The sequence below is a fragment of the Oenanthe melanoleuca genome, chromosome 3, assembly GCF_029582105.1.
Source record: "Oenanthe melanoleuca isolate GR-GAL-2019-014 chromosome 3, OMel1.0, whole genome shotgun sequence".
Taxonomy (NCBI): Eukaryota; Metazoa; Chordata; class Aves; order Passeriformes; family Muscicapidae; genus Oenanthe; species Oenanthe melanoleuca.
The window spans coordinates 1,623,541-1,650,943 of NC_079336.1; the positions used below are offsets into that span (position 1 = coordinate 1,623,541).

At 43.2% G+C, this 27,403-nt stretch overlaps 1 protein-coding gene across 16 annotated transcripts in view; it reads left to right on the forward strand.

The window, feature by feature from the left end:
* HMBOX1 (homeobox containing 1) overlaps positions 1 to 27,403 on the forward strand; it is a 115,851-nt gene that overhangs the window by 69,023 nt on the left and 19,425 nt on the right. For all 16 annotated transcript variants that reach the window (XM_056486716.1, XM_056486724.1, XM_056486722.1 and 13 more), the window contains 3 exons: positions 228 to 338; positions 7,863 to 8,016; positions 25,696 to 25,778. In XM_056486716.1, the coding sequence (XP_056342691.1) occupies positions 228 to 338; positions 7,863 to 8,016; positions 25,696 to 25,778 (348 nt within the window). The remainder of the gene's footprint in view (positions 1 to 227; positions 339 to 7,862; positions 8,017 to 25,695; positions 25,779 to 27,403) is intronic.

Consider the following 27,403-nt stretch of genomic DNA (forward strand, 5'->3'; position numbering starts at 1 on the left):
GCTGATTATGCAGATTCCTCAAGAAAGGTTGAACATAACCCCAGGGAGAAATTCAGGCAGTTTGGGACAGAGCAGGGAAGCTTCAACTCTGCTTTTTCTGGGATTGAAACATCCCAAGTTCCTGGGCTTTGTAAGACACCACCTGTTATCAGCAGATAAAGCACTTAAAATGTTTGGTGAAGAACTTTTCTCTTTCTCTGTTTCTGTTCCCTTCTGGTTTTTTGCAGGTATCAGTCAGAGCCGGATCTCCCATTGGCTGTTGCAGCAGGGGTCAGACCTGAGTGAACAGAAGAAAAGGGCATTTTACAGATGGTACCAGCTTGAGAAGACAAATCCTGGTAAACAAATGCAGCCTAAACATCTCCTGCTGTTTATTTACAGAGTGGAAGCCTTTTGTTTATTAGCAGTGATAATTCACTTCTTGGTTTGGGGCACTCCAGAGGTTCTCCCTCTGACCAGGTTAATTTTTAGGAGAATGGGAGGAAATCTTACTTTTGCTTTGCAAAAAATGATGCAGAGCTGCCTCCTCCAGAGCTGCCTCCTCCAGAGCTGCCTGTCCAGCTCTGCCCTCTCACCACTCACTAAATCTGGCAATCAGAAGCAGCAGTGAAGTTGTAATCAGATAATGTGAAATATAAGCTGAGGCTCTTCAGAATGAACAAACAGAAACCATTTATAATGGCTGCATAATATAAAGTTTTAGCAAAAAACCCCACAGAGTTTGTCAGAGAGGACCTTCAGAGGGTTTTGGGTGGATCTCAAGCTCATGGATGAGATGTTGATATTTACAGTGATAAGCTGGAGATGTATCTTTCAAATCCCACCTGCTTCTCCAAATCTCCAAATAGATCTTGAATACAAAAAGAGAAGTAAAGCTCCTCATTATCTTTAACTAACCAGCAATCTTCAAAATCACAGTTGAATTAATTTCCTTGTATTGTTCTTCTCCATAGATTTTGTTTGACCACTGTTCTTATTTTTCCCTTTTAACAGTTTTATTGTAAAGATCAAAATATTTACGTTTAATTTCCTTTAAACATTGGCTTGATTAAATTAACTGGGTAATTGTTTTAAGGAATTTAAAACTCAGGCTGTCTAATGTGAACTTGGCTTCAATATCCAGAATTCTATTCAGAAAAATTTCAGTGGAAACAGAGCCTCAAAACTTCTGCTTTGTGTGTAAACTGAAAATCAAGAGGCACCAGCTGACATTTGGCCTGAGAATAATTAAGTTGGGTGGGTTCAGAGGGACAGCTGAGCCTGTTCTTTCTGTTAAGCATCTTAAGATATTCATGCTTCTTTTCTTTTTCTAAAAGTTGTTTTAAAGAGTCAAAGTGCCAAGAAGCCTTGATTTTTGCACTGGCTGGAATTGTGATACTGAGGATCAGCAGAATTCCATCCAGTACCAGCTGCTTGGAAAGGCTCAGGTTTTACCCTGCAAAGTAACTCCCAGACATTTCCCTTTGATGAAAGGTGTTGCCTCTAAAGTAGTGGAGAAAACTTGAGAGTTTTTGGAAGGTTTAAAAGCCACCAAAACCCTCTCCAGGTGAAACCTGTTGTGTGAATTTTTCCCAGCCTTGCATCCTTTACTTGCAGTATCACATGAAGCTGTTTAGGAAATAGTATTTTGTGCTAATAACAGAACCCTTGTTCAACTTAGCTCTAAAATCTTTTCTTCTTCCTCTTTACCTTCTTTTTCCCCATATCCATGAGCTCACATCTTGTTTGCCCTTTTGCTCTTGAGGGGTGTCTAAGGAAGGAAAACTTTCCACACTGAAGGTTATGGCTGAAATTGAAATGATTGAATGTTAACTCTTCTTTGCTTTAGACATGGAAAAACTCCTTGAAGAATGGTTGAGTGTAACCTTTTTCCCAACAAGAGATCTTAAACAGCATTTTCAAGGAGTGTAAAAGGCAAATTGTTTCTTCTGCCTAAGCCAAGGGACTATTTGGATGCACTTAAATTCCTTTTAGAACCAGACAGGCACTTGGTTTCTTTTTAGAGGCTGAGGTAGAATGAGGAACCTTCAGTTTTCCTGTCACTGTAAGGAAAATCTACCTTAGGAAAATGGGGTTGTATTTATTTATTCATTGTAGGAATCCACTGCTTTGAGTTATTGCCATCTGTTATATGGCAGGTCAGACCAGCTAGCCAAGAATAATTAACATGGGTATGAACAAATGTGTAAAGGGAGATACAAACCTTGTCCAGAGAGTCCTGGATTTAAATCACTGTTACAAAACCAATCTGGAGCTGAAGTTTTGGGTACTGCTTAGAGTATCCTGTGATTAGTAGACAGAGTAGCTGGTCTGGTGTCCTCCTTAGAGCCAGAAAATGAAAAAATCAGTGGGTATTCCTGCCATGTTCCCAAAAAAGTGATGCCATCACCACACTCTCTGTAGGGTGTGGAAGATTGTCCTCCTTGGAAGAAACTGGAGACATTAAATTACTGCCATGTGTTTTCTTCTAGTTGCTCACTTACCAAGAGGTGGCATTTGGCCCATCCCATCTTTTCCAATTCCAGCTGCTGGGAGGGAGATCTCAGTCCTTTGAGAGAAAGTCAGCTCTGTGTGGGGAAGGACCTGCAGGTTTGAGTTATCAGAGGGCAAAGTGAGGCTTTTGGGAACTCTTGGTTCCCCAATTTCTAGAATTCCTTGTCTTGAAAAACTGGATCTTCAGAGTAAATCCATTTTTGGACTGAATTTGTGTAGTAATGGAAAGAAAACCTAAAACTGAGACAGTTTTGGAGGACTAGACAGCAGATGTAATCAGTTTCTAAACTGTGAAGGGGGAATAGTTTGTGTGGAAAGGACTGGAGATCTCTTGGCAGACTTTCCCTTGGCTCTGCCAGTTTTTCTGTACAACTTGAGGAATTCACCTTTTATCTCCCTTTCCCATCTCCAGGATAAGGTGAGACCTTTCCCTGTGGGTGAGACCCCTGCCTTGCCTTCAGCTCCTCACAGCAGGACCTGTCTTTTACTGTGCTTATACAAGCAAATTATGATTTAGACATTTATCAAAAGAAATTATTTTTTTAGTTTTATTTTTTTAATGTGCTGTGTGATGCTTTAAACCATCCACAAGCAGTGCTGCATCTGCCAACCAAAAGACTTGGTGCTGGGGAGCCTTAGGGCAGTTTTAGGGCATTGCTGCTGTTCAGATGCTGATCCTATATGGACAAGACTCAGCAATTCCATCCCTTCCATTCTTTTCCAGCTGGCTTTGAGCTCTTGAATGTGCTGTTTATTTGCCTGATTGCTGGTTTGCATGGGCAGTTTCTGCATTTCTCCTGTCCTTGGTGGTGGGTGTTCAGACAGCACCAGACTGGAATGTTGCAAAGGAGACTTGAAGTCTCATGGAACAAGAGAAAAACACCCACTTGTCCCACTGTATGCAATAATCTTGCTCAAAAAAATGTCTTAATCAATGTTTTCTTGGTAGGAGTGATGTCAGAGTTAATGGCAATGCTGTGAATTCCAGTGTGCTACTGATTGTAAATTTTTCTGGAAGGAGTTGCCAGTTAGGGTGAAAGGCAGTTGTTTTTTTTGTTGGAGGGAAGAAGTTAATGCTAAATGCTGGTGTTTAAAAGGTCTTTATTCCAATTAATAGGGATGCTTTTCATTTAGATGGAGCTTTTTTCACACAGGCACCACTCGTCTGTCCTGTGTTTGGAGAACTGAAAGCATTTTGGTAATAGATAAATCTTATATATTTCAGAAGCTGGTAGTGTCCTGCAGTGTTCTCACTATTTTTTTCAGAGCCCATAGGTTTTAAATAAATATTTTTTTTTTTTTTTTTTAGATTGGTAGTTGTTAGCCTGATTAGTTTTCCTGGCACTGGGTGTTGGGCAAGGTGGGAAGTTTGTTATGGAATAACTTCAGCTTGTCCCCTGCCTCTGTGTAGTGCAAACTGAAGCTGGCACCTCGAAATGATGTGTTAAAGTTACAGATGGAGACAGACTGCTTCCATTTAGGCTGGGCATTTATTTCTGCCACTCTTCTCTAATAGGAAGGCAGCTGTGGTCACCTTGGAGAGAGCCATGGGCTCTTCCTCCTTGAACAAAAGGGAAAATGAAAGGGAGTTATTATCAGGACGTGGCATCTCTTGTGTTATTTTCATAGCAGTTCTGGTTTAGCTGTGAAAGAAAAGCCAGCCCAAATCAGGGGCTGGCTGTCCCACAAGGTTTGCACTGGGAGGGGGTGGTTGGTGATGTGCTGTTCCACAGAGCTGCAGAGCAAACAGTCCCTGCTCTGCTTTTCCTCCCCACCATGGGCTCTTGTGCTGATCCCAGTCCAGTGTGGATCTCTCTGACTGAGAGGTGTTTATTGTGTGATCTGGCTAAAAGTACAGTGAGGCATCTGTCCTTATCAGGATAATGTACAGCAGGTACTTGCTGCAAAGGAAAACCTGCCAGGAAATGCTTTCTTGGAGCTGGGAGATGCCTGAGGCTCTCTCTGAGTGTTCCCTGCCTGAGCCCTGGGTGGGAAGCAGGGAGTGCATGGGATGCTCTTGGAGCAGCTCCCTTCAGGATGGGCTCTGGGATGTGCAGGAGGAATTTTGAATGTGGAGAAAGCTGCATTGGAGAAATTTGGGATTTTGAATGTGGAGAAAACACCTCTCCTGCCTCCTCTCCCCCAAACCTGCCTGCAGCATCCTCAGCACACAAAAAAATTCACAGAGAGAAGCAAGTGCTGTAGGAGAAGGTGCTGAGCACTGGCAGGGAGTGAGAGCTGTCTCCTTTCATTTGTGTGTGTGAAAGGAGCTCTTCCCAGGCTCTTCACCTCTGCACCCCTCAGAGGTGTCTGGCTGTTTGATGCATGCACTGAAAACCTTCTACTGCCTTTTCTTCACTCTGTCTGCTCAGGAGAGAAGTTTCACTTCTCCTTAAAAGCTGTTTGAGGGGTTTCAAAAAAGAATCTGAGCTGGTGACTAGGATGTAACTTGCTAAGTTCTAAAGAAGTGGAGCTGAGTGGTGAGAATGTTGTGGTGGAGTGTTGGAAGAGCAGAATAAATGGGAGCTCATTGAAGAGAGGGGGATCAGGAAAAGTTCCATAGATTCCTTCTCAAATGTGCATATCACAAATGATAAATTTGGGTTCAAAGTCATCTCATTCCACCCCCTGCCTTGGCAGGGACACCTTCCACTACCCCAGGTTGTTCTGTCCAGCCTGGCCTTGGACACTTCCAGGGATCCAGGGGCAGCCACAGCTTCTCTGGGCACCCTGTGCCCTCCCCACCCTCCCAGCCTGGAATTCCTTCCCAATATCCCATCCATCCCTGCCCTCTGGCAGTGGAAGCCATTCCCTGTGTCCTGTCCCTCCATCCCTTGTCCCCAGTCCCTCTCCAGCTCTCCTGGAGCCCCTTCAGGCTCTGGAAGGAGCTCTGAGCATCCCTTGACACTTTTTTTCCACACATTCATCCAAGCCCATTTTGGGCCTCTTTGTGCATTCAGATCCTCCTCTCCTGCTGTGTGGGGGCACATGTTTGTAATTCTCAGCATATTCTTCTCTTATCTGCTGCTGATATTGATGTTACCCCATAGAAAAGAGAAATGGCTAAATTGATCTAGGAAGGCTACTAAAACAAAAAAACTGTATTATATTCAGTAGGTGAACATACCTGTAGCAGCAGCAGAAAATTTATGCTTTCAATGCAGATTTTTTTTTTCAACCTTTGTCTGAAAAATCTCAGGCAAATTTAATGGAAGGACTCTGCATCTCTTGCCTTGATGTGAGGCATCACTGATACTCCTGTACTCTCCCTGTGAAATCAAATCTTCAGGTAGGGAAAGTATATTGCTAACACAATGCAGGGAAAGCTAATTTCTTTTCCTGTTCTCCTCTGTCTCTTTTTAATTTTTTTTTTTTTTTAAGTTTTTGAAGTTTATTTAAAGCCTGGCAATTTGATAGTCACCCAGCCCCCTAAACTGTGCAAGTAGCAGAAAGACTAGATAAGGAGCTCTCCTTGAAATGGCCTCCCAGTAAATTGGCACTATAGGAAATATTTCATGTTTCAGTGGAATTTAGTAATCTGTGTAGGCTCGTTAGCTGGGAATTAGGGAGAGGCACTGTGCCTTGTGTGTGCAAGGCAGAGATTGTGGGCTTCACTTCCTACTGACTCCTCCTGGGGAACATTTCTAAATTATTTTGGGCTCCACTACCTAGCACAGATGCAAGCCCCTGGCAGGAAGGGAAAGACTCAATGTGCATGTCTGGAAAGGAGCACGGCCAAGTGCCTAACCAGCTCATTTCTTGCTTTTGAGCTGTAGCAATTCGTTTATTGGTTAAACCCTTAGGTTCCCTTGACCCTTTCACTCCTCTGTGTGTTAGAGGAGCAGTGTTGTTGCAGTGTTTTGGTGATGAAATCCCAACCATTCTGAGTGTGAGCACCCAGAGGGGTTTGCTGTGCAGGAGTTCCACTGGAGCTCAGGATGCTTATGGGGTATAGGTGCTGATTTATCTTTTCACACAACTTTTTTTCTATTTTTTTTTTGTTATTGTTGCACACTAGAGCAGCTCTCTGTTCCCTCAGGGTAAGCACAAAGCTGTCCTTCAGAACATCCCCTGGTTTCTGTCCTTGTGTGCTATCCCAGCTTCCCACCCTCACCAGGGGATGGGGAAAGATCGATCTCCCAGAGCGTCTTGATTTATCTTGATTTATTAACTGAGAGGCTGTTGTGGAAAGGATCAGGGGTGGGTTTCAAAGGGGCCTTTCCTGAAGGAATCTTGCCAAATCCTGTCTCCTGCCTGATGCTTTCCAGCTCAGACTCAGAAAGGAGAAATACATCCACAGAAGGGGAGCAGGAGAGGAAGGTTGTGATGTTAATCTGCTTTCAGTGACTTTTTCAGGCACCCTGGCACTCATGAGCCCATGTCTGCCCAGGCAGAACAGAAACACAGGGTGTGTTTCTATTGGTGGAGCTGCTTCAGGTATCTCCTCAGCTCTTCAGACATGTTAAAATACCTTTGGTATAAATATCCATTTTGCTGTATAATTAAATAGAAGCTGCTATTTCCTATTTTCTGATAGCTGAGGTGGCAGCACAACCTAAATGAATCCCAGCTGGGCACAGCTCACCTTTTCTGTGTGATCCTTTTCCTCTTGATGAAGACAGGGCAGATTTTCCTGAGTGTGCCCATCAGCTCCTTGGATTTCCATGGTCATCCCCTTGGATTTCCATGGTCAGCCCCCCTTGGATTTCCATGGTCATCCCCTTGGATTTCCATGGTCATCCCCTTGGATTTCCATGGTCAGCCCCCCTTGGATTTCCATGGTCATCCCCTTGGATTTCCATGGTCAGGCCCCTTGGATTTCCATGGTCAGGCCCCTTGGATTTCCATGGTCAGGCCCCTTGGATTTCCATGGTCATCCCCCCTTGGATTTCCATGGTCATCCCCTTGGATTTCCATGGTCATCCCCTTGGATTTCCATGGTCATCCCCCCTTGGATTTCCATGGTCAGCCCCCCTTGGATTTCCATGGTCAGCCCCCCTTGGATTTCCATGGTCAGCCCCCCTTGGATTTCCATGGTCAGCCCCCCTTGGATTTCCATGGTCAGCCCCCCTTGGATTTCCATGGTCAGCCCCCCTTGGATTTCCATGGTCAGCCCCCCTTGGATTTCCATGGTCATCCCCTTGGATTTCCATGGTCATCCCCTTCTGCCTTTGGGGTTGGGAAATGGGAATCCTAGCTGGCTTTGTGTATCTTTAAGGTGTCTGGGATAATACTTTTATTTTTTTTTTTTCCAGTTTGAATGGTTTCATCACCTATCTTGTCTTCTTGTTTTTTTTTTTCACGAGCAGGAGTGAGAGGATGGGCCTGACTTTTAACCCTCTGGGAAACACAGTGTTTATTGTCCTTAGGGGCTACACTAAGCATGAGACCAGCTCCCATCCCAATAGAAGAGCCAGAATGGAGACAGACACCTCCCCCAGTCACAGCTACCTCTGGGACCTTCAGACTACGGCGAGGCAGTCGGTTCACGTGGAGAAAGGAGTGCCTGGCTGTGATGGAGAGGTATGTGCTGCCCTTGGACATGGGACTTCTAAAGCCAAGCCAAGGGTCCTTTTCCCTGCTCTGCTGAGCACCAGTGTTCTTTCTGTGGGTGTGTTGTAGCCTTGTGCAAGGCTGTAAGAATTTTGGAGTAGGAGGAGCTGGTTTGCCTCTTGTGTTTAAAAAATTGTAACACTGCTCTGGAGAGTAACTCTTTTTTTGTTCATCATGTCCTTAGCTCAGTCTGAGCATGGTGGTGCTCAGCTTTTCCTTTGCTTTTGTAGAAACTTTTGCACTTATCCTGATCCAGGCTCTCTTGGGAGGGTCTTGCAATCTCTTTCTCTTCTGCATTTCTCCTTTCCACTTTCCTCACTTGTCCTCCTGGTGCCTCGTGGTGTTTTAAAGTGGACACCAGCATTTCTGCAGTGCTATAATTGTTCAGGACACAGAACTTTGCCTAACAAGCAGCAGATTCCTGGTCCAAAAAGCCTCTTAGAACCTTTTTACAGGAGCTGGGAGCAGCACAAAGTGGATCTTTCAAATCCATATGCAGAGGTGATCATTAGAGCTCCCATCTCTCCTCTCTGAGCCCTGGCAAGCTTTGCCTTTCCCTCTGCTTACAGGAGTGTCTCTTTTGTGGATAATGTTGTACAGTAGAAAAGGGTTGGGGAGCTTGGATATAGTTTGGGGATGAATGCTTGTTTCTGTCCAGGGGCTAAGTGGCTGGGAGGAGTTTTTGGAGTTCTTTTCCCCTCTATAAGAGCATGAGGAGGCTCCTTCCCATGGAAGGGGTGGATGACTGTGTGTGCTGCACTCCTCCTGGGTCTGCACCCCAGTGAGATCTCAGCCAGCAGATTTGTGGGATGTGCTTTCACCATTTCTGTAATGCTTCCCTTTCCTCTTGCTTGCATGGGGGGTCTTGGGAACTGATTAGGGGAAGCATCTTTTGCCTGAGTAAGGTTGAAATCCTGAGCTCCCTCAGGAACACAGACTGGACACACTTCTGTGTCTTTGCAGGAGTGGAACCAGTAACTTAAATCTTTGTTTCCCTATCCTGGCCTGGCACTGATATTTTATCTGGCATTGATATTTTTGGCTTTGCCTGGATGTTTTCCCAAAGGAAATAACACAAATGTTTGAAATGTGTTCTGCTTTGTTAGACCCAACTAATGCAAAGTCCTGTGATCTGATAGTGTGTTTTTCTAGTGTCCCCTCCACAGAGGCAGAACAAGGGGCAGGACAGGATCTTTAGCACTTTGAAATGTTTGTCTGGCTGTCCTGAATGTGTGTGCAGAAGGACAGAACCACCACAGCTCCAGGCAGCACCATCTCCTGATCACCCCTCTGTGTGAAATGCTTGTTGGGAGTAGAATCAGAGCTTTTTGGGCAGGGCTGGTTTTGGGCATGGCTGGTTTTCTTCCTGGTTTCTGTCTGGCCCAAAGTGCAGTAACTGCTGTTATTTGCTGTTTGAACCCTGATTGTGCCTCAGATCCTTTGCTGGGGGAACTGCTGATAGAGAGCTGAGCAAGCCACCCTTTCCTCACCCACCTCTCTCCTCAAGCCATTCTCTGCTGGGACACTCTGGAAATTAAAACTCTGGTGTTTCAGTACATCTGTTTAGAGAGGTGTGAGATTTGGGTATTGAAAGAATCAGGTTGGTTTTGACACTGGAAATCATCCAGCTGTGAATGCAGATACATAATCACCCAATCTAATTTTTCATTAAATTCTTCTTTGTTGTTCTTGGTTTTGTTCTCTGTGTCTTGTGCTCTGTAAGGTCTTTGCTGCTGGGTTTTTCTCCTTATTCTCCTGCTGCCACATTGCCTTAATCCTGGCTTTTAATATTAATTTACCAAGCCCTTGGCTGTGTCACTGTGAGTGCTGGGTTTCACAGCCTTGTCTGGGGTACTGGGAAGCAAAGCTGAGGAGTTTTACTCCAGGCAAGAACACAGTAAAAATGTTGTGTGACAATAAAGCTACACCATAAAGCAATGGGAATATGGTTGTTTAACTGTTGTGCTTTAATAGGCCTCGTTGAGCTGTAAGGATGAGCTGTTTTATGTGACAAGTTTTGAAAGAGTGGGAGGAAAAGGCTCCTCTGGGAGCCCTTGGAGAAAAGTCACTAATGTCACTTACAGGTCACTGGAGTTTTCCAGCCTTGGCCATGATGTGACTCATAGCAGCAGCAGCATAAAGGTAACCAGACCCCCCTGGCCCAAGCAGATCAGGTTCCCTTGATGGCCCAGGGTCAGGAATAAACATTTGGCCACTGAAATGGTGTTTGGCATTGCCTGTGGGCTGGTGCCATTTGTCTGGTAATTTGCATTTTCCTCTGCAGGATTAAGTTTTGACTCTGAGTGGAGGCATCTCAGTTTAATGGACTGTTTTCCCTAATGCAGTGGAACTTTCAGTGCACTCTGTGTGTCCTGCAGCTCCTGGCTCTGATGCTGCTGCACACAAGGATTCAGGCTCCTGCTCTGGGAACCTCAGGGAAGTGCTCATTCATTTGGGCAGGAAGGAGAAACAGAGATCCAGGAGACAATTCCATCCATTAATGCACTCTGAAGAGGGCTCTGTGCACCTTCCTCTCTGCAGTCAGAACTAACTCTGATGGTTTAGTTTAATGCCTGAAGATAAGAGGATGGAATCCAGGGCTTAGTGGAATCTCTGCAAAGCTCCTCCTTCCCTGTGAGATCCTGCTGTGATGCTGTGTAAATATTTTTTGGCTGAAGATGAGGGTGTTGACCTGCTCCATCACTTAATTGTTCCCCCTGCTTTTGCTTTTGTCTTGGATTCACTTGGTAAAAGTTGGAGTTGCTGAAAGTCCATGTTCAAACCAGCTGAGAGCATTTCAAGGGAAGAATCTCAATGTGATTGCAAAATTCTGAGAGATTTGTTCCTTAGGAGCAGGCTCTGCAATTGAAAATGCACAGCACCTGTCAGGATTTCATCCATGAACTGAATGAGAAGGGTGAGGGTTGAAGAGGTAGTTTTTATTTGATTTTATTTTTTTAAGCTTTAAATCAACAAAAAATTCCAGTTCAATTAATTACTATATTGGTGGCAACCTGATAGAATGAAGATTAGAGTTAGGGCCATATCTGAAATGCCTGATGTACCTGAGGTCTGAGTACAGGGTATGTGTATTAAAGGAACTAATTGCTTTATACTGGATTTCCAGGATGCTGCTTGTGGTTTCTGTAATTCAATTCTCCAGCCTTCACTGCTTTTTTGGAATCCTCCCAGGGTTGTTTATTAATCCCTGATCTTAGATTTTTTTGGACAATAGATCCAGGTCTCTTTATCCCTTTACTTTTTTATATTTCTGTAGATATCTCCCTGAATATTTATGCTCTGAAGGTTAAGAGGAGCAGTGGTTCCAGAAAGTAAAATTCTATATTTAACTGCAGACTAGGTGTGGTTCAGACAACTGCAGTGCTACTGATGCCAACCTTGACCTGTTCTCTTCTGGAGCCTCCTGCTCATGGAATATGCTGAGTTTTGAGTGTGTGGATGTTTGTGTGGCTTTGCCCTCCTTTGGGAGCAGAGCTAAGGCTGCAAGAGTCCTTTCTGTGCAAACCTGAGGTTAAACTTGAAAGCCTCCTTCTGCTTCACTTTCCTGTTCTTTTTTTGTTATGTCTTGTCCCACAGATAATGTTGTAGGTTTTTTTTTTTATTCTTTTCTCTGCTTTGCTTCTTCTTTTCAACCCTTCTCATTAGAAGTATGAAATTGAAAATTCCCTTAGGGCTTTCTTTTTTTTTATTAATGAAGCTGTGTTGTCTTGTCAGTCTATTTTTTTTATTATTATTTTTTCCCCCAGTGATTTATGCTTCTCTTCTAATCATATGTTGGAGTAGAGGTTTATCTTGTTTTTCAGGCAAAAAAAAAAAAACAAACCTAAGATTGGCAGCAGAATCAGTGATTTTATACCCATTTTAAGGCACTTTTCATGAGTGCTGTTAAAGACTGAGGGGGGGAGTTGAGTGTTGTTTTTTAAGTATATGCTTTATCCAAAGATTAAATTAAAATAACTGTAAATTCTGCCCTAAACAAAAATGAATAATTCATCAGTAGAACATATTTCAGTTTGTCTAGGGAGCAGGAACTTTGCTTTCTGGTTGAGGGTTGTTTGGTTTGATTTTATGGCTCTGGGTTTTTACCTTAACACTTGTCTGTGCTTCTGAAGCTCCTTTCACAAAGGTGTATTTAGGTGAAATAAGACAGATGCTACAGATCCCCATCATCCCCAGTTCATAGGTGGCAAAACAGAGTCAGGTGTTTCACTTGGCTTTATTCAGAAGAGAAATGGGTTTAGATTTCCCAAGATAGGGGGGTACAGTTTCCTGCTGTAGCTGAGCTGCATTAACAGTTTGTCACCAGCTCATCCTTAGGTGTTACCCTGCCTTGCCACCCTTCTCAATTCCTCCTCCTCAGTTTCCCTGCTCCTGCTCTGTGCCAGAAATGTTTCTTGGCTGATGGAAATAGCAGCCAATTCAGCCTGCTTCAGGAAAAAGAAATCCTTTTTATTTCCCCTTGCATTTTCCTGAATTGTTTTGGCTTTTTGCTGTGCCAGGGCTGTGCTGGGGCAAAGGACAGGAATGCACTGCTGGGGCACCAGGAAATTCAGGAAGTTAAACAAGAAGATGGAGATTCCATGGAGTTGTTTGGTCTGCCTGGTTTTGTTCTGATTTTGTTTGGTTTGAGTTGGATGAGTTCCTGGTTTCTTTACAGGCATGGTTGTACTGGCATCATGCAAGAGGGGTGCTTTGATTTTTCCAAGTGCAGGAGAGCATTAGGTCCATGAGGATGAGGGATGGAGCATCTTTCCTCTGAGAGAATTAGGGGTTTCTTCTGGAGAAGAGAAGAATCCAGGGAAAGCTTGGAGCCCTTTCCAGAGCCTAAAGGGGCTCCAGGAGAGCTGGAGAGGGACTGGGGACAAGGGATGGAGGGACAGACACAGGGAATGGCTTCCACTGCCAGAGGATGGGATGAATGGGATATTGGGAAGGAATTCCAGGCTGGGAGGGTGGGGAGGCCCTGGAATAGAATTCCCAGAGAAGCTGTGGCTGCCCCTGGATCCCTGGCAGTGCCCAAGGCCAGGCTGGATGGGACTTGGAGCAACCTGGGGTAGTGAAGGTGTCAGAATCATCCCAAGATGAGATTTAAGGTCCCTTCCAAGTCAGACCATTCCATAATTCCATGATTTCTGTGGCATCACTGCCCAGCTCTGTGTGGTTCAACCAGCTGTGGTTTTGTTTCCCCTCCAAATGCACCCAAAGCTCATCTCCACTCCAGGAGCAGTCACTGCAGCATTCCCCTCCTGATGCTGGGATGTTCAGCCTCATCTCCCCTCCTGGAGGAGGCACATCCACCCTGAGCCTGAGGAGGTGTCCTGGGCTTGGTCCTGGCCCTGAGTGAGATGAAGGCTGACGTGCCTGGTTAGAAATCCTTCTGACTGTGAGAGCTGCTTTTACTGCAGCTCTCCTGAGCACCGGGGCTTCCATCCCTCCCTGGGGACCACCACAGCTCTATTAGCTCCTGAAATTCACTTAGGAAATTTTCTTAGTTAATTTTATCCCATTACTCTTAGTTATGTCTTCCAGCAGAACCTTAATACCGGCCCCATAGGGGATCTAAGTTTCCTGTGCAAGGCTTTGGAGGAGATTGAAGTTTGGGATTCATTGTGTTTCTCCCTTTCCAAGCTGACAGCAGAGCAGGAAGTAATGTCCTTTGGCCCCTTCCATTAGGCTGCTACATTGTTAGAAACAGAACAGCAGCTTCTCATCAATATAAGCATGGCCAGGGCTTGGCTGGGGAATGCTGCTCATCTTTCCTGCCTTTGCTGGGAGGTGAGGAGGGCTGGGAATGATCTCTGTGACCCTCAGGTGTCCTTGAACCTTTTGGTGACTCGCTGTTCTCAGCTGTAAAATATCCACCACCAGCTTGGGAGATGAGTCAAGCCAAGGGACAAGTGCCAAAGCCTCTAATTCTTGAGTTACTGGGGAATATTGGCATTAGGAAAAACTTCCCGGCTTCAGGACTGGCACAGCACTGAGCAGGTTATCCACAGGAGCTACAGAACATTTCTCAGGAGCAAATCAGCTGAAATCTGTCAGGATGGTTCTGAGCTACTTGATCTTAATGCAGAGAGAAACATCAGGTGATTTCTTTATATTTTTTTCCAGCTCTTTCAGTCCTGTCATAAGGTGTTTGTTAGTCAGCACCTTCCAGGGGGAGATTCAACTTCATTAAGTCCTGTGAGACACAGGGAATGGGGTTTTTTTTAGGATCTTTGCTGTTTATGCTCCTGAAATGCTTTGAGATCTGAGCAAAGGCACTTTGCAAAATTCTCTTTACCATTCAGACACAGGCAAGAATCATCTGCCTGTGTGAGGGTTCAAGTGGTTTGGCTCAGGGTCACTGCTCTGTGTCTTCATAAAATGCAAGAGCAGCCATTTTCTGCTTGGCACACAGGATCTGCCTTATTTTGCATTAGATCAAGCTCTGTTCCCTCTCAGACATGCATAATATACAAGCTTCCTATTCTAATCAGCTGTAAGCAAATCCCAGTTGTTTGGCAGATTGCAGGCAGTAAAATAGAATGCAAGGATGTCTGTCCAAAGCCTTGCCAGACTCTGGTTTCTTCAAGGATCCAGCACCTCATGAGTTATTTTGCTTTCTAGAAAGCTCAGGTGCTTTTTGTATCCTTGTGTTCTTTCTCTCTGTCTTTCTCTTTTTAAAAATAATAAAAAGATGATCTCCAGGAGGGGCAGCTCCTTGCAGCAGACTTCAGATAAAATTCTTTAATCTGCCAAGGTCAGAAAAACTGAAATCAACATTTAGAAAAAGCAACTTTGTCAGTCTGATCTGTAACAACACTGCCTGGTGCAGCAAACCCACATTTTAGGAATGGCAATTCTCCTCTAGCCCAGATACTCTCCTGCATTTCTCCAGCACCAGTTGAGATCTCAGAGTTCTGTCCCCCTGCTCAAGGTGACAAGCAGGATCCATCCCAGCTGGTGATGGTTGTGGTGTTTATCATTCTTTCTACCTGTCCTCTCCATCCTGTGCCTGTGCACACCTGGCCAGCAGCCATGTGGCTGTGGACAAAAGCTCTTATCTCCTATCCTGTATTTTTAATCCTGCTATTGCAGCTCTGGGTGTTCTTATTATTCACATAAATATGTAATTCCTTCTAAATCTTGCTAAGGTCTTCAGGGTACTTCCAGAGAACTAATTATACCTAGTTTCATTTTAGATGCTAAAATGTGTTTAAAAAGTCAAAGGTCCCTCTGGCATGAGTATCATGAGAAGGAATAAGGCAGAACATTGCATTTATCCAGGATCATTCTCTGTACGTGCTGCTATCAATGTGCTGCTCATTTATCTCCTCTCTGAACTTAACAGTCACTCTCTTATCTCTTCTCAGACACCAAGGCTTCCCTTGCCTCTAATAATATTAATTGTCACTCTTCTCTGGGCCTTTTCTATTCTTACATTCAATTTTTAGTGACCTGGGGCAGGTGAGTGGGGACCCAGGCAGAGCTGATTTCCATATTTCCAGGGTGAATATTCCAAGTCCTGTTGTTCTCTGACCTCCAGCCTAACATCTGTTTTTTTGCTGATCACTTTTGTTTATTGATTGAGAGTCTCTCTTCTTGGAATAGCCTTTCCTGAAGAGCTGCTGCTCATTTAGACCTGGTCATGTATACATGAGGAGTTGGAATTTGTTCTTTTCCATGTGCAGTGCTTTGCTTAATGCCAGGATAACAAATGAAGTTCTGTGGTGGGAGTGGTAATTGCTGTGAATTTCAAAAATGCCAGATTTATTTGTATCCAGTAGAAATCATTTGCCTTGCAGAACTGTATTTAATGTAACTGTTAGTGTCAGTTATTTTAGGGCACAACTTGTGCTGAGTTCATACACAGAACCTCTTGCTCTTTACAATCATGTTGAGACCTCTAGATGCTGCCTGCTGTAAGAACACTGTGAAAATACAAGTCTGGTGCTGTGATTTCTCTCTCTTTGAGCTTTCTTCATTTGCCTCAGTACTTCATGGTGTGACTGAGCTGTTTAAAGGACACAGAAGGAATTAGGAACAAAAAGCTTGTATTAATCAGCTAAATTGTTATTTTCTCAGCTATTTTAATGTGGATTCAGGATGCAGGGAAAGCCATGACAGACTTGTCACACAAAGTGTGTGAAGTGGCCCCTGGCATGCTCAGGTTGCATTTTTTGTGGTTGTTCATAATGTCAGGGCTGTCCAGAAGAGCTCTGAGCTGAGGGGAGAGTTACCCCTCCCTGCAGGATTCACCCAGCCCGTGGGTAATGTTACTGAATACAGAATTAACCTCTGAGTGGTCTGGGAGGTGTTCAGAAGGAGTTCAGGAGCAGGCTGGCACTTTGTCACCCCTGCCTTTGCTGCTCCTGTCAACAGGAGGATCCAGCAGCACCATCCAGCCAGAGTGTGCTTGGATTTTCCCATTCCTGCTTTCCAGAGCTGTGCAGGGTTCCTGCTGACTCTCACTCTGCTCTGAACACAGTCCAGCCCTAGCTCAGCCAGAGGAAACTCTGCCATGGAGTAACAGATGGGAGGTCTTCACACAAGTAATAAAGAGAGTCATTACTAGGAGAAGTGAGGGAGGAAAATTCCAAAGTCAAACTCTGAAGCTGTTGCATCATGTATTTATGGGCTCTTGGTCAGGCTCTGGAGCACTTTAAGCAGCCTGAAAGAATGTTCTGTCAGAGAACCATATGGGCTTTGGCCACAAAAGTCACTACCACATCCTAGATTATTTTTAAATTATTTTTTAATTTTTTTTTGGTGATCCAGGATAGCCCAGCTTTCTTACTTGTTTGATTTTCCTTTGGAAGACACATAATTTGTTTTGAATACTTTGCTGTGTGTGAGGAGCTCTGTCAGCAGCATAGAAGAGCCTTTTATGAAGCTTTTCTCTCTGGATTGGGAGCAGCAGCATCCTCAGCTATGCCAGGCTTGGCCTTTCTGGTGCTTTTGTTGCTTCATATCTTTTGGTCACAGTGACTTCACAAAAACTGATCCAGCTGATGATCTTTTTGTGCCTCTGAAGCTGTTGTTCCCAAAGTGGGTGACCTTGGATGCTGCACTGTTAAATTTCTTTTTAGTTCTTGCCCTGAGGATTCTCTATGACTTTTTATGGTGCTTCAGTTCACTGTATTGACTTTGGTCTCAGCAGATTCATCACCATGTGCAGACTTCCTGGCAGGATCATTAATTGTTTTTGGTTTTAAGATGCTTCAAAGATGATACTTCAGGAGTATCCCTAATTGTTGTCTTCCATGCCATTAGTTTAATTTCTTCTTCTTTGGATGTTTCCTTTCTGCCCTATCTCATAATTATACTAATCTTTATTTTTTCCAAAATCATGAATAATTTCCCCTTTGTCACTTTATCAAATACTTCAGCAAAGTCAAGAAATGCTAAGAATAATTAGTTTTTCTGGTCAACAATTCCTCAGTTGTTTTTGGAGCTTTACTACCAGCACTGTTTAAGCCATGCCTCCTAAAAGGATTGTCCTCAGGAAACTCAGCTGATCAGAGTGAGGGTGACAATGAATTTAAACACATGGCAAAAACCATGGCTCAGGGCAGGGAGCACAAATCTTGGAGTAAAGAGCTGTGGATTGAGTTAATCTGGTTTCTTGGCTCTGTATCTTTTAACTTTGCTGTTCTTCTACCTGTAAATTCTTATAATAATATTAAAGAGTAAGATGAAAAAAGACAATTTCAGAATGTTTTTAAAGCAGTTGATGATCTGGGTGTAAAAAGTGCTCTTAAAATACAAGACATGATGGGTATTGGTAAATGAAATAATCCTTTGAGTCCTTGGAGCTTACTATTTCCAAGATAACTATTCACAATCCTGTAGGCAGAAAAAAAAAAAAAAAAAAAAAATTAAAAGTATTAAAAAGTAGGATAATAAATTCAACTACTTCCTCTCCTTATGGATGGTGAATGGTCACTGAACAATCCTTAGTAAGTAAAGAAAAAGATGTTGCTGCTGCTAGGTTTGAGAAATATTCTTTAAAGATCCCAAAGTTTCCTGATGGCTCAAAACTTCTGTTAAATCTCTTTCTTTGCTGTGTTTTGTATGAAGAACCTCCTCAAGTTGCTCTTGACACTGTAATAATTTAATCCACTGCCATTACTGGGTTCATTAATTTCTTTTTCCTTTGCTTCTGTTTTGTTGTATTTAGGTTGCAAGGTACAGAATAGGCTGATACTAAAAAATTATTTACATTTTCTGTTACCTGGCCATACAACATTTAATGAGATAACAATTTTTGGAGATATCTTGGAGATACTGCATGTTAGGAAAATACATGTATTGATCCCAAATTGAGATTTCATCTTGACTTCAGGTGCTGAATAATTTTAGGTGCTGCAGGAATTTGCCTTGGCTGTGAACTCCTGCAGGATCCTTTCATTTAGCTGAATTAATCTTTATTTTCTGAAAGTGCAGCAGCAACTGGGGGCTCTGCTGAGCTGAACCAAGTCTGGTCCAGGACTGGAAACAGAAAACAAAAACTTGTGGATTTTTGAGGGAGAATGCTGGTGGTTTATACTAAGTTTATTGTAAGATTAATCCCAAATTTCATGACTGGAGGCTTGGGACAAAGGGAGCTCCAAGATTCCCATGCAGAAGAACTAAAACCTTTCTGAGGCTGAAGTGAGGATAACCTGAGGGAGCTGATAACTGAGTTTTGAGGCTGTTCCAGGAATACCCAACCAGCTGAGCTCAAAACCTGCTGGCTCTGCTGAGTGGAATATTTTATTCCAGAGAGCAAGTAAAGATTTTCTGCATTGAGCAATGTAAAAACCAAGTTTTGCTATTTACTTATATTGCCATATAAAGCCTTGGAATCCTGTGTTGCCTTGTGAGTGGTGCCTGCAGTACCCTCAGTGTTGATTAGAGTTTGTCTGGTTGGAATTTTGGGTCACCAGCAGCAGCACAGCCCTTCCTGGTGGGTGGGCCAGGCTGATTCTGCAGTGCCTCATCCCTCCTTGCTTGAGATAATCCAAAATGACTCTTGCCCTGTACCACATTAAAAAATGAAGATGAGATGTTTGTTTCACAGCTGTTTGCAGAAAGGTTTTGTTTATCACTCACCAAGTCCAGCAGATTTAATGCACATAAATATCCCTGCAGCATGGAGGTCTCAATTTAAATATTTCAAGTAAATAAAAAGGAACAAGAGATCCTATTATTCATTCTTAGATGCCTTGTTAGGAAGAGCTTTGAAGCTGCTGTTTGCTCACACCAATCTCATTGAAATATCACTGGATAATTCTCATTTTATCTTGTCTTGGTGTGTTGGCTTCAGAAAAGGTCCACTTTTATTTCATGAACAATTCAGTGGATATTCAAAATTTCAGCTGTCACTGTCTTCAAGGTGCCTTGAGCAGAAAGTACCTGTCTGTTTGAAATTGCTGCAAACTCCAGATCTTGCCATTCAGAAGGGGCCTGTTGTGTAATTTCAGAAATGCTCTTATCACCAAATCCAATTATGAGGAAGAGTAAATTGCCACCTCGGATGTCTTAACTATTCTTTTTGTAATTGTTAATTATCTTGACAGTAGGCTGCTGGAGATTAGCAGGCACAGATTATCTTTTGCAAGTACAAGGCTTTCAGAGCTATTATCAATTCATTCTGTTTCTAAACAAATTTTAGGATAATATTAATAGCTTGATAGGATTGTGTCCTGGAGACCACTGTCAAAATTCTGAGAAAGTGATGTTGAAAAAATGAAAAACCTCGTTGTTCTATTAGCTTTGAAGGTCATCCAGCTTTACCCACTCCAGTGCAAGGTGTATTTTTGGCATTTTAATCTACGTGGCAGAGGAGGTTCCTGCTAAGAAACATCAGTGAAACAACTCTCTTGGAGTTTAGACACAACTTGGAAAACCAGAATTGAGAGTCAGCTCTGTTCTGTGAGGGTTTTTAATGTGCACTGACATGGCTCTGGAATTTCTGTCTGCAGACACATCCTGAGGTGTGATATAATTTCAGTTTCTTTCTGTCTGGTGCTCTAAGTGATCTAATGCTGGTGAGATCTCTCCTCCAGATTTGCACTTGCAATGAAAGAAATCCAAGAATTAAACACTTCTTAGGGTGAGAGGCTTAAAAACTGTGCTGTCCCTGGACAGAGTGTGGCAATACCCTGGGCCTGAAAGCTCATTTGAGAGAGATTTTTTAACAATGAGGATTTTTACAGTTTGTTTCCAAAGGTGATTTAAAATTACAGCAGATTTTGCATTGGATTTTTATGTTGGGACTGGATATTTGGGACCCTAGTTTTTAATGTTGGGGCTGGATATCTCTGCAGGTTGGACAGAAGATCTGGGTTTAATTCCAGAATTGCTGAGAAACCTCTTGTCAGTGCTGTAGAAGAGGTCAAGCAGTGGTTTCTCCATTCCTGTAAATCCCTGGATCTGTGGAATCCATTGGCTAAATGATGGTGCTGTAGGAAAAGCAGCAGAGAGCTGCAGCCATTGTGTTCAGTAGTTTTTCTGAGTTAGGGATATCTTTTCTTCCATTTGTTGTGCTGCTTGGAAGGTCTGGTTGAGCTGATGCCTCAGCTGAGAACTGCACTTCCCATCCTTGCCTGGTTATGTTTTTCAGTCCTTGGGGGCACTTCTCAGCTCCATCAGAGTTTATCTGTGGAAGGGCTATCTCTGAGCTTTAATTTTGCTGTCAGAAATAAAAATGACTTTATATCATGGGTTTAGCTGACACCAGTGTCGTTACTAGGGAATCTGTAGAAATATCAGCAGATAAAACTGGTGGTGTCATCTGCTGACCTCTCTGAGAATGGCATTAGTGATATTCTTGGCCAGTGTTTACTGGGAAATAAACCAGTCATTACACTTTCTGATGAGATTATGCTCTGAATGTCACTTCTGTGACAATCTGTCTCATGCCACGCTGAGATAAGATCTCAGGCACAGATGACAGACTAACTTCAGAAATATTTCCATTGATTTGACAGCCTGAATAATAGTTCTGCTAAAAGCCACAAGGACTGGACCAGTGACCTCTGGCTGCTGGGTGATACTGGGGTGATAAGTGTACTAATGAGAGATAAATAGGTAACTACATCTGAGTGTTTTCTGTACCTTGTCAGTGGAAAGCAGAGGAACTCTTGGGAGGGAAACCAGATAGGGAGCTGAAATTACAGCATCTTATCAAAGCCAAAGGAGCAGCTTTCACCTCGTGTACTTGAGACACCAGAGGGTTTGGCAGGGAGCTCCATCCCTGGGGACAGCCCAAGCTTCTGTTCATGCCCAGGGCTGGGAGCTGGGCAGTTCTGCTGTTCCATCCCTCCCTGGGCTGCTGGCTCTGGCTTTGCTTTCAGCAAACCTTGGGGAGGATCTTTGGGAGCTGCTGGGGAAGGAGCTGGGCCCAGCTGCTTTTTCAGCCACATCCTCCCTTGGCTGCACAAACACTGCTCTTGGCACGAGTGGGGAGCTGGAGCAGGGCACAAAACATTGCTGCAGAAAGGGGATGGAGGAGGGGAAGGGATCATTCCCTTTGCTCTGGGGTTACATTGTGTTAAGCTGGACTGCAGCCTGAGTTTTGGGGAAGATGAATCTCCCATTCCTGGACGTGTCCAAGGCTGGGTTGGACAGGGCTTGGAGCAGCCTGGGATGGTGGAAGGTGTCCCTAGGAACTAGGGGGTCTTCAAGGTCCTGCCAGCCCAAACCATTCTGTGGCTGTTCTCCAGTTGCAGCCCCAGCAGGAGTGCCAGGATATTTCACTCACAGTGAAATTCCCACAGGGATGGAAGTGGGAACCCAGGGGTGCAAACACAAAGTGAAGTGAGGGAGTGAGCTTGCAGCACTTCAGCTGTTCTTCAGTCAATGTCCACCTGTGTGTTCTTGCCCCCCATTAATTGCAAGGTCAGCTATCCCTCCTCCAGTGGGGTGATCTGTGTCCCCATACCTGAGTGACCTCCCTGACAGGTTCAGTGCAGCACTGTGAATTGTTACCCTGCAACACATCTGAGCCTCTCCTCTCTGAACCCCTGCCACACCTGCAACTTTTAACCATTAGGTTAAACTAAGCATTTCCTCAACCTGGGGTCTTCTGATCAGTTCTGGGGAGCTTTATCTCTTTCCTTATCTGGAAAAGCACTGACCCCACCCATCCTGCCCCTCTGTGTTTGTCCTTTCAGACACTTCCCTGGCAGCTGCCAAGCTGATAGGGAGCAACAAAACTTGCAGTGTGGATTATCAGGACCACTACTGAGGCATTGCTTAATGCATCTGATATCTCAGCCTTGAGAACAGAAGGGGAAAAAAAAAAAAAAAAAAAAGATTGGCAGCTACTGCAGGAATTCAGAGAGGGGCACCTTGGTGGAGAGTTGGGGGGAGGATTTTCCTTCCATTCCAGAGCCCTGGGCTGAGATGGATTCCCTCTCCATCATTGTCCTAAGCACATTATCCCTGAAAGAAAGAGGGTTTCTCTGAATCTGCAATTTTTCTAGGCTTCAGTGTTATTGAAATGAAACAGCTTCAAGGATATCTACATTCTTTACCATCATATGGATTCTCATCTCGTGTAAATTATTTGGCCACTTTTCATTTTAATCCTCCACTGTCATTTTCTACAAAAGAGATCATTTGGTTTCTTCATGGAAGGTATTCAGCTGACAGCTGCCCTTTGTCTAGAAAGCAGTGTGCCTTTGCAGGCACTTGTGCCTGCTCCTTTTCTTTTTTTTTTTTTCTTTCCTTTTAAGTTCATATTGCTTCATATTTTTCATCTGTAGCTTTCAGAAACTTTTCAGATTGTGAACAGGTTTGTGGCTGTGAAGGGAATTTCAGACATCCTGCATTCTTTCCCTGTGTACCTGGCTGATAAGAAACAGAACTAGAGGCAGAATAATTAATTTACTGAGAGAAGAACTGTAGTCCAAGAAAATCACAGTGTTTTCACAACTTCTACATGAGCAAACAAAATAGTCAGTGATGAAGTCTTGAATTTTTTCCATGGCTTCCCTATCTTGAAAACTTAATTAGTCTCATGTACTTGCCAGGAATCATAGAATATTAAAACCATTAGGGGTGAAAAAGACCTTTAAGATCATCTCACTGAGATTTCTGATGCTTTTTCATAAATTGGAGATTTAGGATGAGAAGAGTTTCACATTTTCTAGTGAGAATCACTTTTCTTGTAGAAATTTTTAAACACTTTACATGAAAAGATCAGAAATTCCTGTTTGAATTTAAAGAAAACGTTTCAGAATTATGAAAAATGTCAGGCAGATGAATTTTTTATAACTCAGTTGTAAAATGTTTTGAGATAAGAATTACTGCTTCAGCAGTTTCAATCACAAAAATGATTGGAATACACAGGAGGTGTCTCATTCATTGTCCAGTTGTGAAGTTTTCTCCATCACAGGGATATTTTCTGTTACCCTGTAGAACTGTAAGCATGGCCTGAAGTTTCGTTGTTGGTAGAAAATATTTTTGTTATTTGTTGGAGGCAGCAGAAGCTTGAGTTAGGTGACAAGAAAAGGGTCACTGGTGGCTCTGGTGTTGTCTTTGCTGCTTTAATTCGTGTCTCAGTTTCTTGCATCAACAAGAATGTGCAGTTCAAGGACACCCTGATGGATAATTTAATGTATTTTGTAATTTCTTCCATAAATGTTGCTTTTTGTAGGTGTGGTGCTGCCCTGGGTTGCTGGTTGGGACTCCAGGGCAGGCAATGTGTTCATGTAAATAACAGAGCAGCACTTCTCAGCTGTGATCCCTTGATGTCCCTTTATCTCAGGGTGCTTAAAGAGGAAATGATTCTTAGCTCTGGGCACTGCTCTGTAGCTGGGAGAGCTGAAATATTCTCATGGGGCTGCTGAACTGGGATCCTGAGCTTCTGCTTCCATCACTAACTACTGGAAAAAGCTTTTTCTGCTCTGTTTTCCAAGCTCTCCATCCCCCAAAATGCACCTTTGTACAGAACTCCACCCCTTTGAACAGAAATCTGCAAGTTGAGACAGACACACACAACACTTCAAAGGCTGGAATCACAAAGGGGATGGACATGGAAGAGGGGAGAATACGCTTTGAAATGACCATGTCCAGAGGGTGTGATGTTCATTGTGAATCCCCATAAAGCTGAACAAAGACACCACTCCTGTGTCAGGGAACTCCCTCCTTAATTCCAGCAATTAGTTCTCTCTAATAGTGGAAGTGTTGGCTGACAAATTCCCAACTTTTCCAACACTTGAACTGAAGTTTTAGGCAGAGCTGCCGTTCATGTAGAGAAGATTGAGCTGTTCCTGTGGTTCCAGTTGCTCTCTTCCAGCAGATCACCTGGAGTTACATGAATGGTGCAGCTCTCTGAGCTGATCTGTGATTCCTCTTCCTCACCGAGCAGCAGCTTTGAAATAAGAGCCCATTTTGGGCACAGTTGTGACTGCAAATGACTCTGTGAACAGGGGGATGAAGTAGTGGGACTTGAAATTCAACCTGAGTGTTCAAAGTTTGGACAGTAGCAGTTCCAGGAACAGAATCTGGGTTTCCATAGAAAGTAACTGGGGCCAATCCACTGGATGAATAATGGAAAATAATAATTGGCTCAATATGCCTGAATCTCCTACTTCCAAATGTTCTACAGTTAAGGAAATAAATATCTTATTTTCAAATCCAGAGCAGCTGTCCTACAGCCAGACTTGCTGCTGATCAAAGTTGATAAAAGAAATGCAAGGATTATATATTATGGATAATCTACAGAAAAAACAGTGGCAGTCCCTTGTGCTTGTGGTGTGATTAACAGAGTCCATTGAAGCAAACAGGACGTTTTGTTGGTTTTAATGCAGATCTGATAAAGCTCTGTGGAATGTAAATCAGTTCATTAAAATTTGCAGAGTGGTTCAATGAGGTAAAACAGGAAACAGTTTTAACTTTTATAGGATGTTTACTGCATATAAAGTACAATAAAATCACAATTATTCCAGAAAAAATACTGTTGGAAACGTGCTGTACTCATTGTGTTGTTCTGAGGGAGACTGAAAAATTTTTAATTGTGGTTTAAAAAAAATAATCTGTCCTGTAATTTCATAATCTATAATTTCATAATATCTCCACACCATAACTGTCTCTGCAGAATGTGTGGGGTTTTGCATAATGTAGATATTAAAAGTATGTCTGGATGTGTATATATTAACAAATATATATGTACAAGGATCAAAATAAATTAAACAGCTCCTTCTACCTAAACTGGGGGTGTGTCAGGGGATAAATAATAAATAAATGATAATAAAGTCTAAGGCCTGTGGTGTCTTGGAGATGATGCTTCAGTTGACAGTCTTAACTCTGATATCCATGGAATTGCCTACATTTTTGGGTGTCCTCTTATTGGCTATTATTATTATTATTATTATTATTATTATTATTATTATTATTATTATTATTATTATTAGGGTATCCTATAATATTCCAAAGGCTAAGATAATACTCATTTATCTGAGGGATTTGGGAAGTTTCCTTCTTTCCATGAGGACATCAGGCTGATGTTACTTTATCCATGAAATTCACTGTGTCTGGTGCTTCTGGAGGAGTGATGCATAAATCAGCAGCTGACACCTTTTAGTGGAGCTGCTTTGGTAGCTTCATGCTCTGATTTCTTAAGAAAAAAGCTGATTTTTGTTTCCCCTTTTGCAGTTACTTCAATGAGAATCAATATCCCGACGAGGCAAAGAGAGAAGAAATTGCCAATGCCTGTAATGCAGTTATACAAAAACCAGGTGAGGAGCTGGGGGGTCCTTCCCAAAAACAGAGAGCTTTCAGCACCTTTGTTCTCAGACTGATGTTTGCACAATCACAGAATCATTTGGTCTGGAAAAGACCTCCAAGCCCATCAGCCTTTGACTGATAAATCAGGTTTTTGGAGGAGAAGGAGCTCAGCTCTCCTGTTTTTCCATATTTTACAGCTTCCAGACAGGGATCTCATATTAGAACCTGAGAATGGAGGACCTTATGTTCAGGTTCACAGGTTGCATTTTCTCTGTTTCTGGAGAAATTATACTTGGGAGAGGAGAATGAATATTCAGTGTAGTGTTAGTGGATGCACCTGCCTTTGCTTAGTTTTGCTAACCAAACATTTACATAGATTTCAGAACTTGTGTTTTGGATATATTTAGATTCCATACAACCAGAATAAAAATTAATGAGAAGGCAACTAAGACATGAGTCATGCACATGGAATCCCAAAATTATTTAGGATGGAAAAGCTTCTGGGATCATGGAGTCCAGCAGTGCCCAGGCCACCACTGCTTTGTGTCCCCAAGTGCCACATCCACAGGGATTTTAAATGCCCCTGCTCTGGGCAGCTGTGCCAGGGCTGAACAAACCATTCCAGACAGGAATTGTTCCAAAAATCCAACCTGAACCTGTTCTGGCACAGCTTGAGGCTGTTCCCACTCATCCTGTCCCTATTCCCTGGAAGAAAAGGTGGATCCCCACTTTGTTATCCTTTCAGGGAGTTGTGGAAAGCTGGGACTGTCACCAGGGTGACAGAATGGAAGTGACCTCTGGAGTTCACCTGGTGAGGTGCTTCCAGCTTAAATGAGATTGTTCAGTTTTCAGCATCTCCTAAACCAGAGGTTTGCCCATCTCCAGGTCCCTGTTCCACATTGTTGAGCACTCTCATACCTGCTGAAATCTTCCCTGAAAAATCCATCAGGTGGAGAAGAGCAGAGAGCTGAGGATTTGATTCCTGGCTGTGCTGCTGGTTTGTGGAGCAGCTTGGAACAGAGTGCTGCAAGGCCATGTCAGGGAGCAGTGAAATACTGCCAGTGGTGCTGATGTAAAGCATTAGGCAGCAGCCAAGCTATCAGTTTCCAGAGTTTTCTTTCTTTCACTTGTCACATCTCTCCCAACTTACTTAAGTGTGCAGATTGCTGCAATTACATGGGTGTTTTGTGTGCTGAATAAATAAACTTTGAGAAGGGGTGAGAAGCAGGGGGGGCTCAACCCTGTGTAGCCTGCAGAGGATGCAGATATGGGGAATATTTTATATAGGGTCAAGAGCAACTGAAGAGGTTTCCAGGATGTCCTTGGAATACTGAATCCCTCCAGTCTTCCTTTACTTATACTGATGACCAGATAAAGGCATAGTTTGCTATAGCTGCTTCTGAGTTTGGGATTTTTTTGGTTTTGTTTTTTAAGTGTAAAAATCCAGTGATCTGGTTTCCAGCATCCACCCCCATTCTCCCAAAAGATCCTGAGTGTCCTGGCACAGTTGGGAGGGTGTGATGGGTGCTGAGAAAAAGGAAAACAGATTGCAAGGGTGACACAAAACCTCTTCATTCATTTTGCTGCTGTATAAGACAATGAAATGATCTGTACCCTCCTGACACAGAGTAAAACA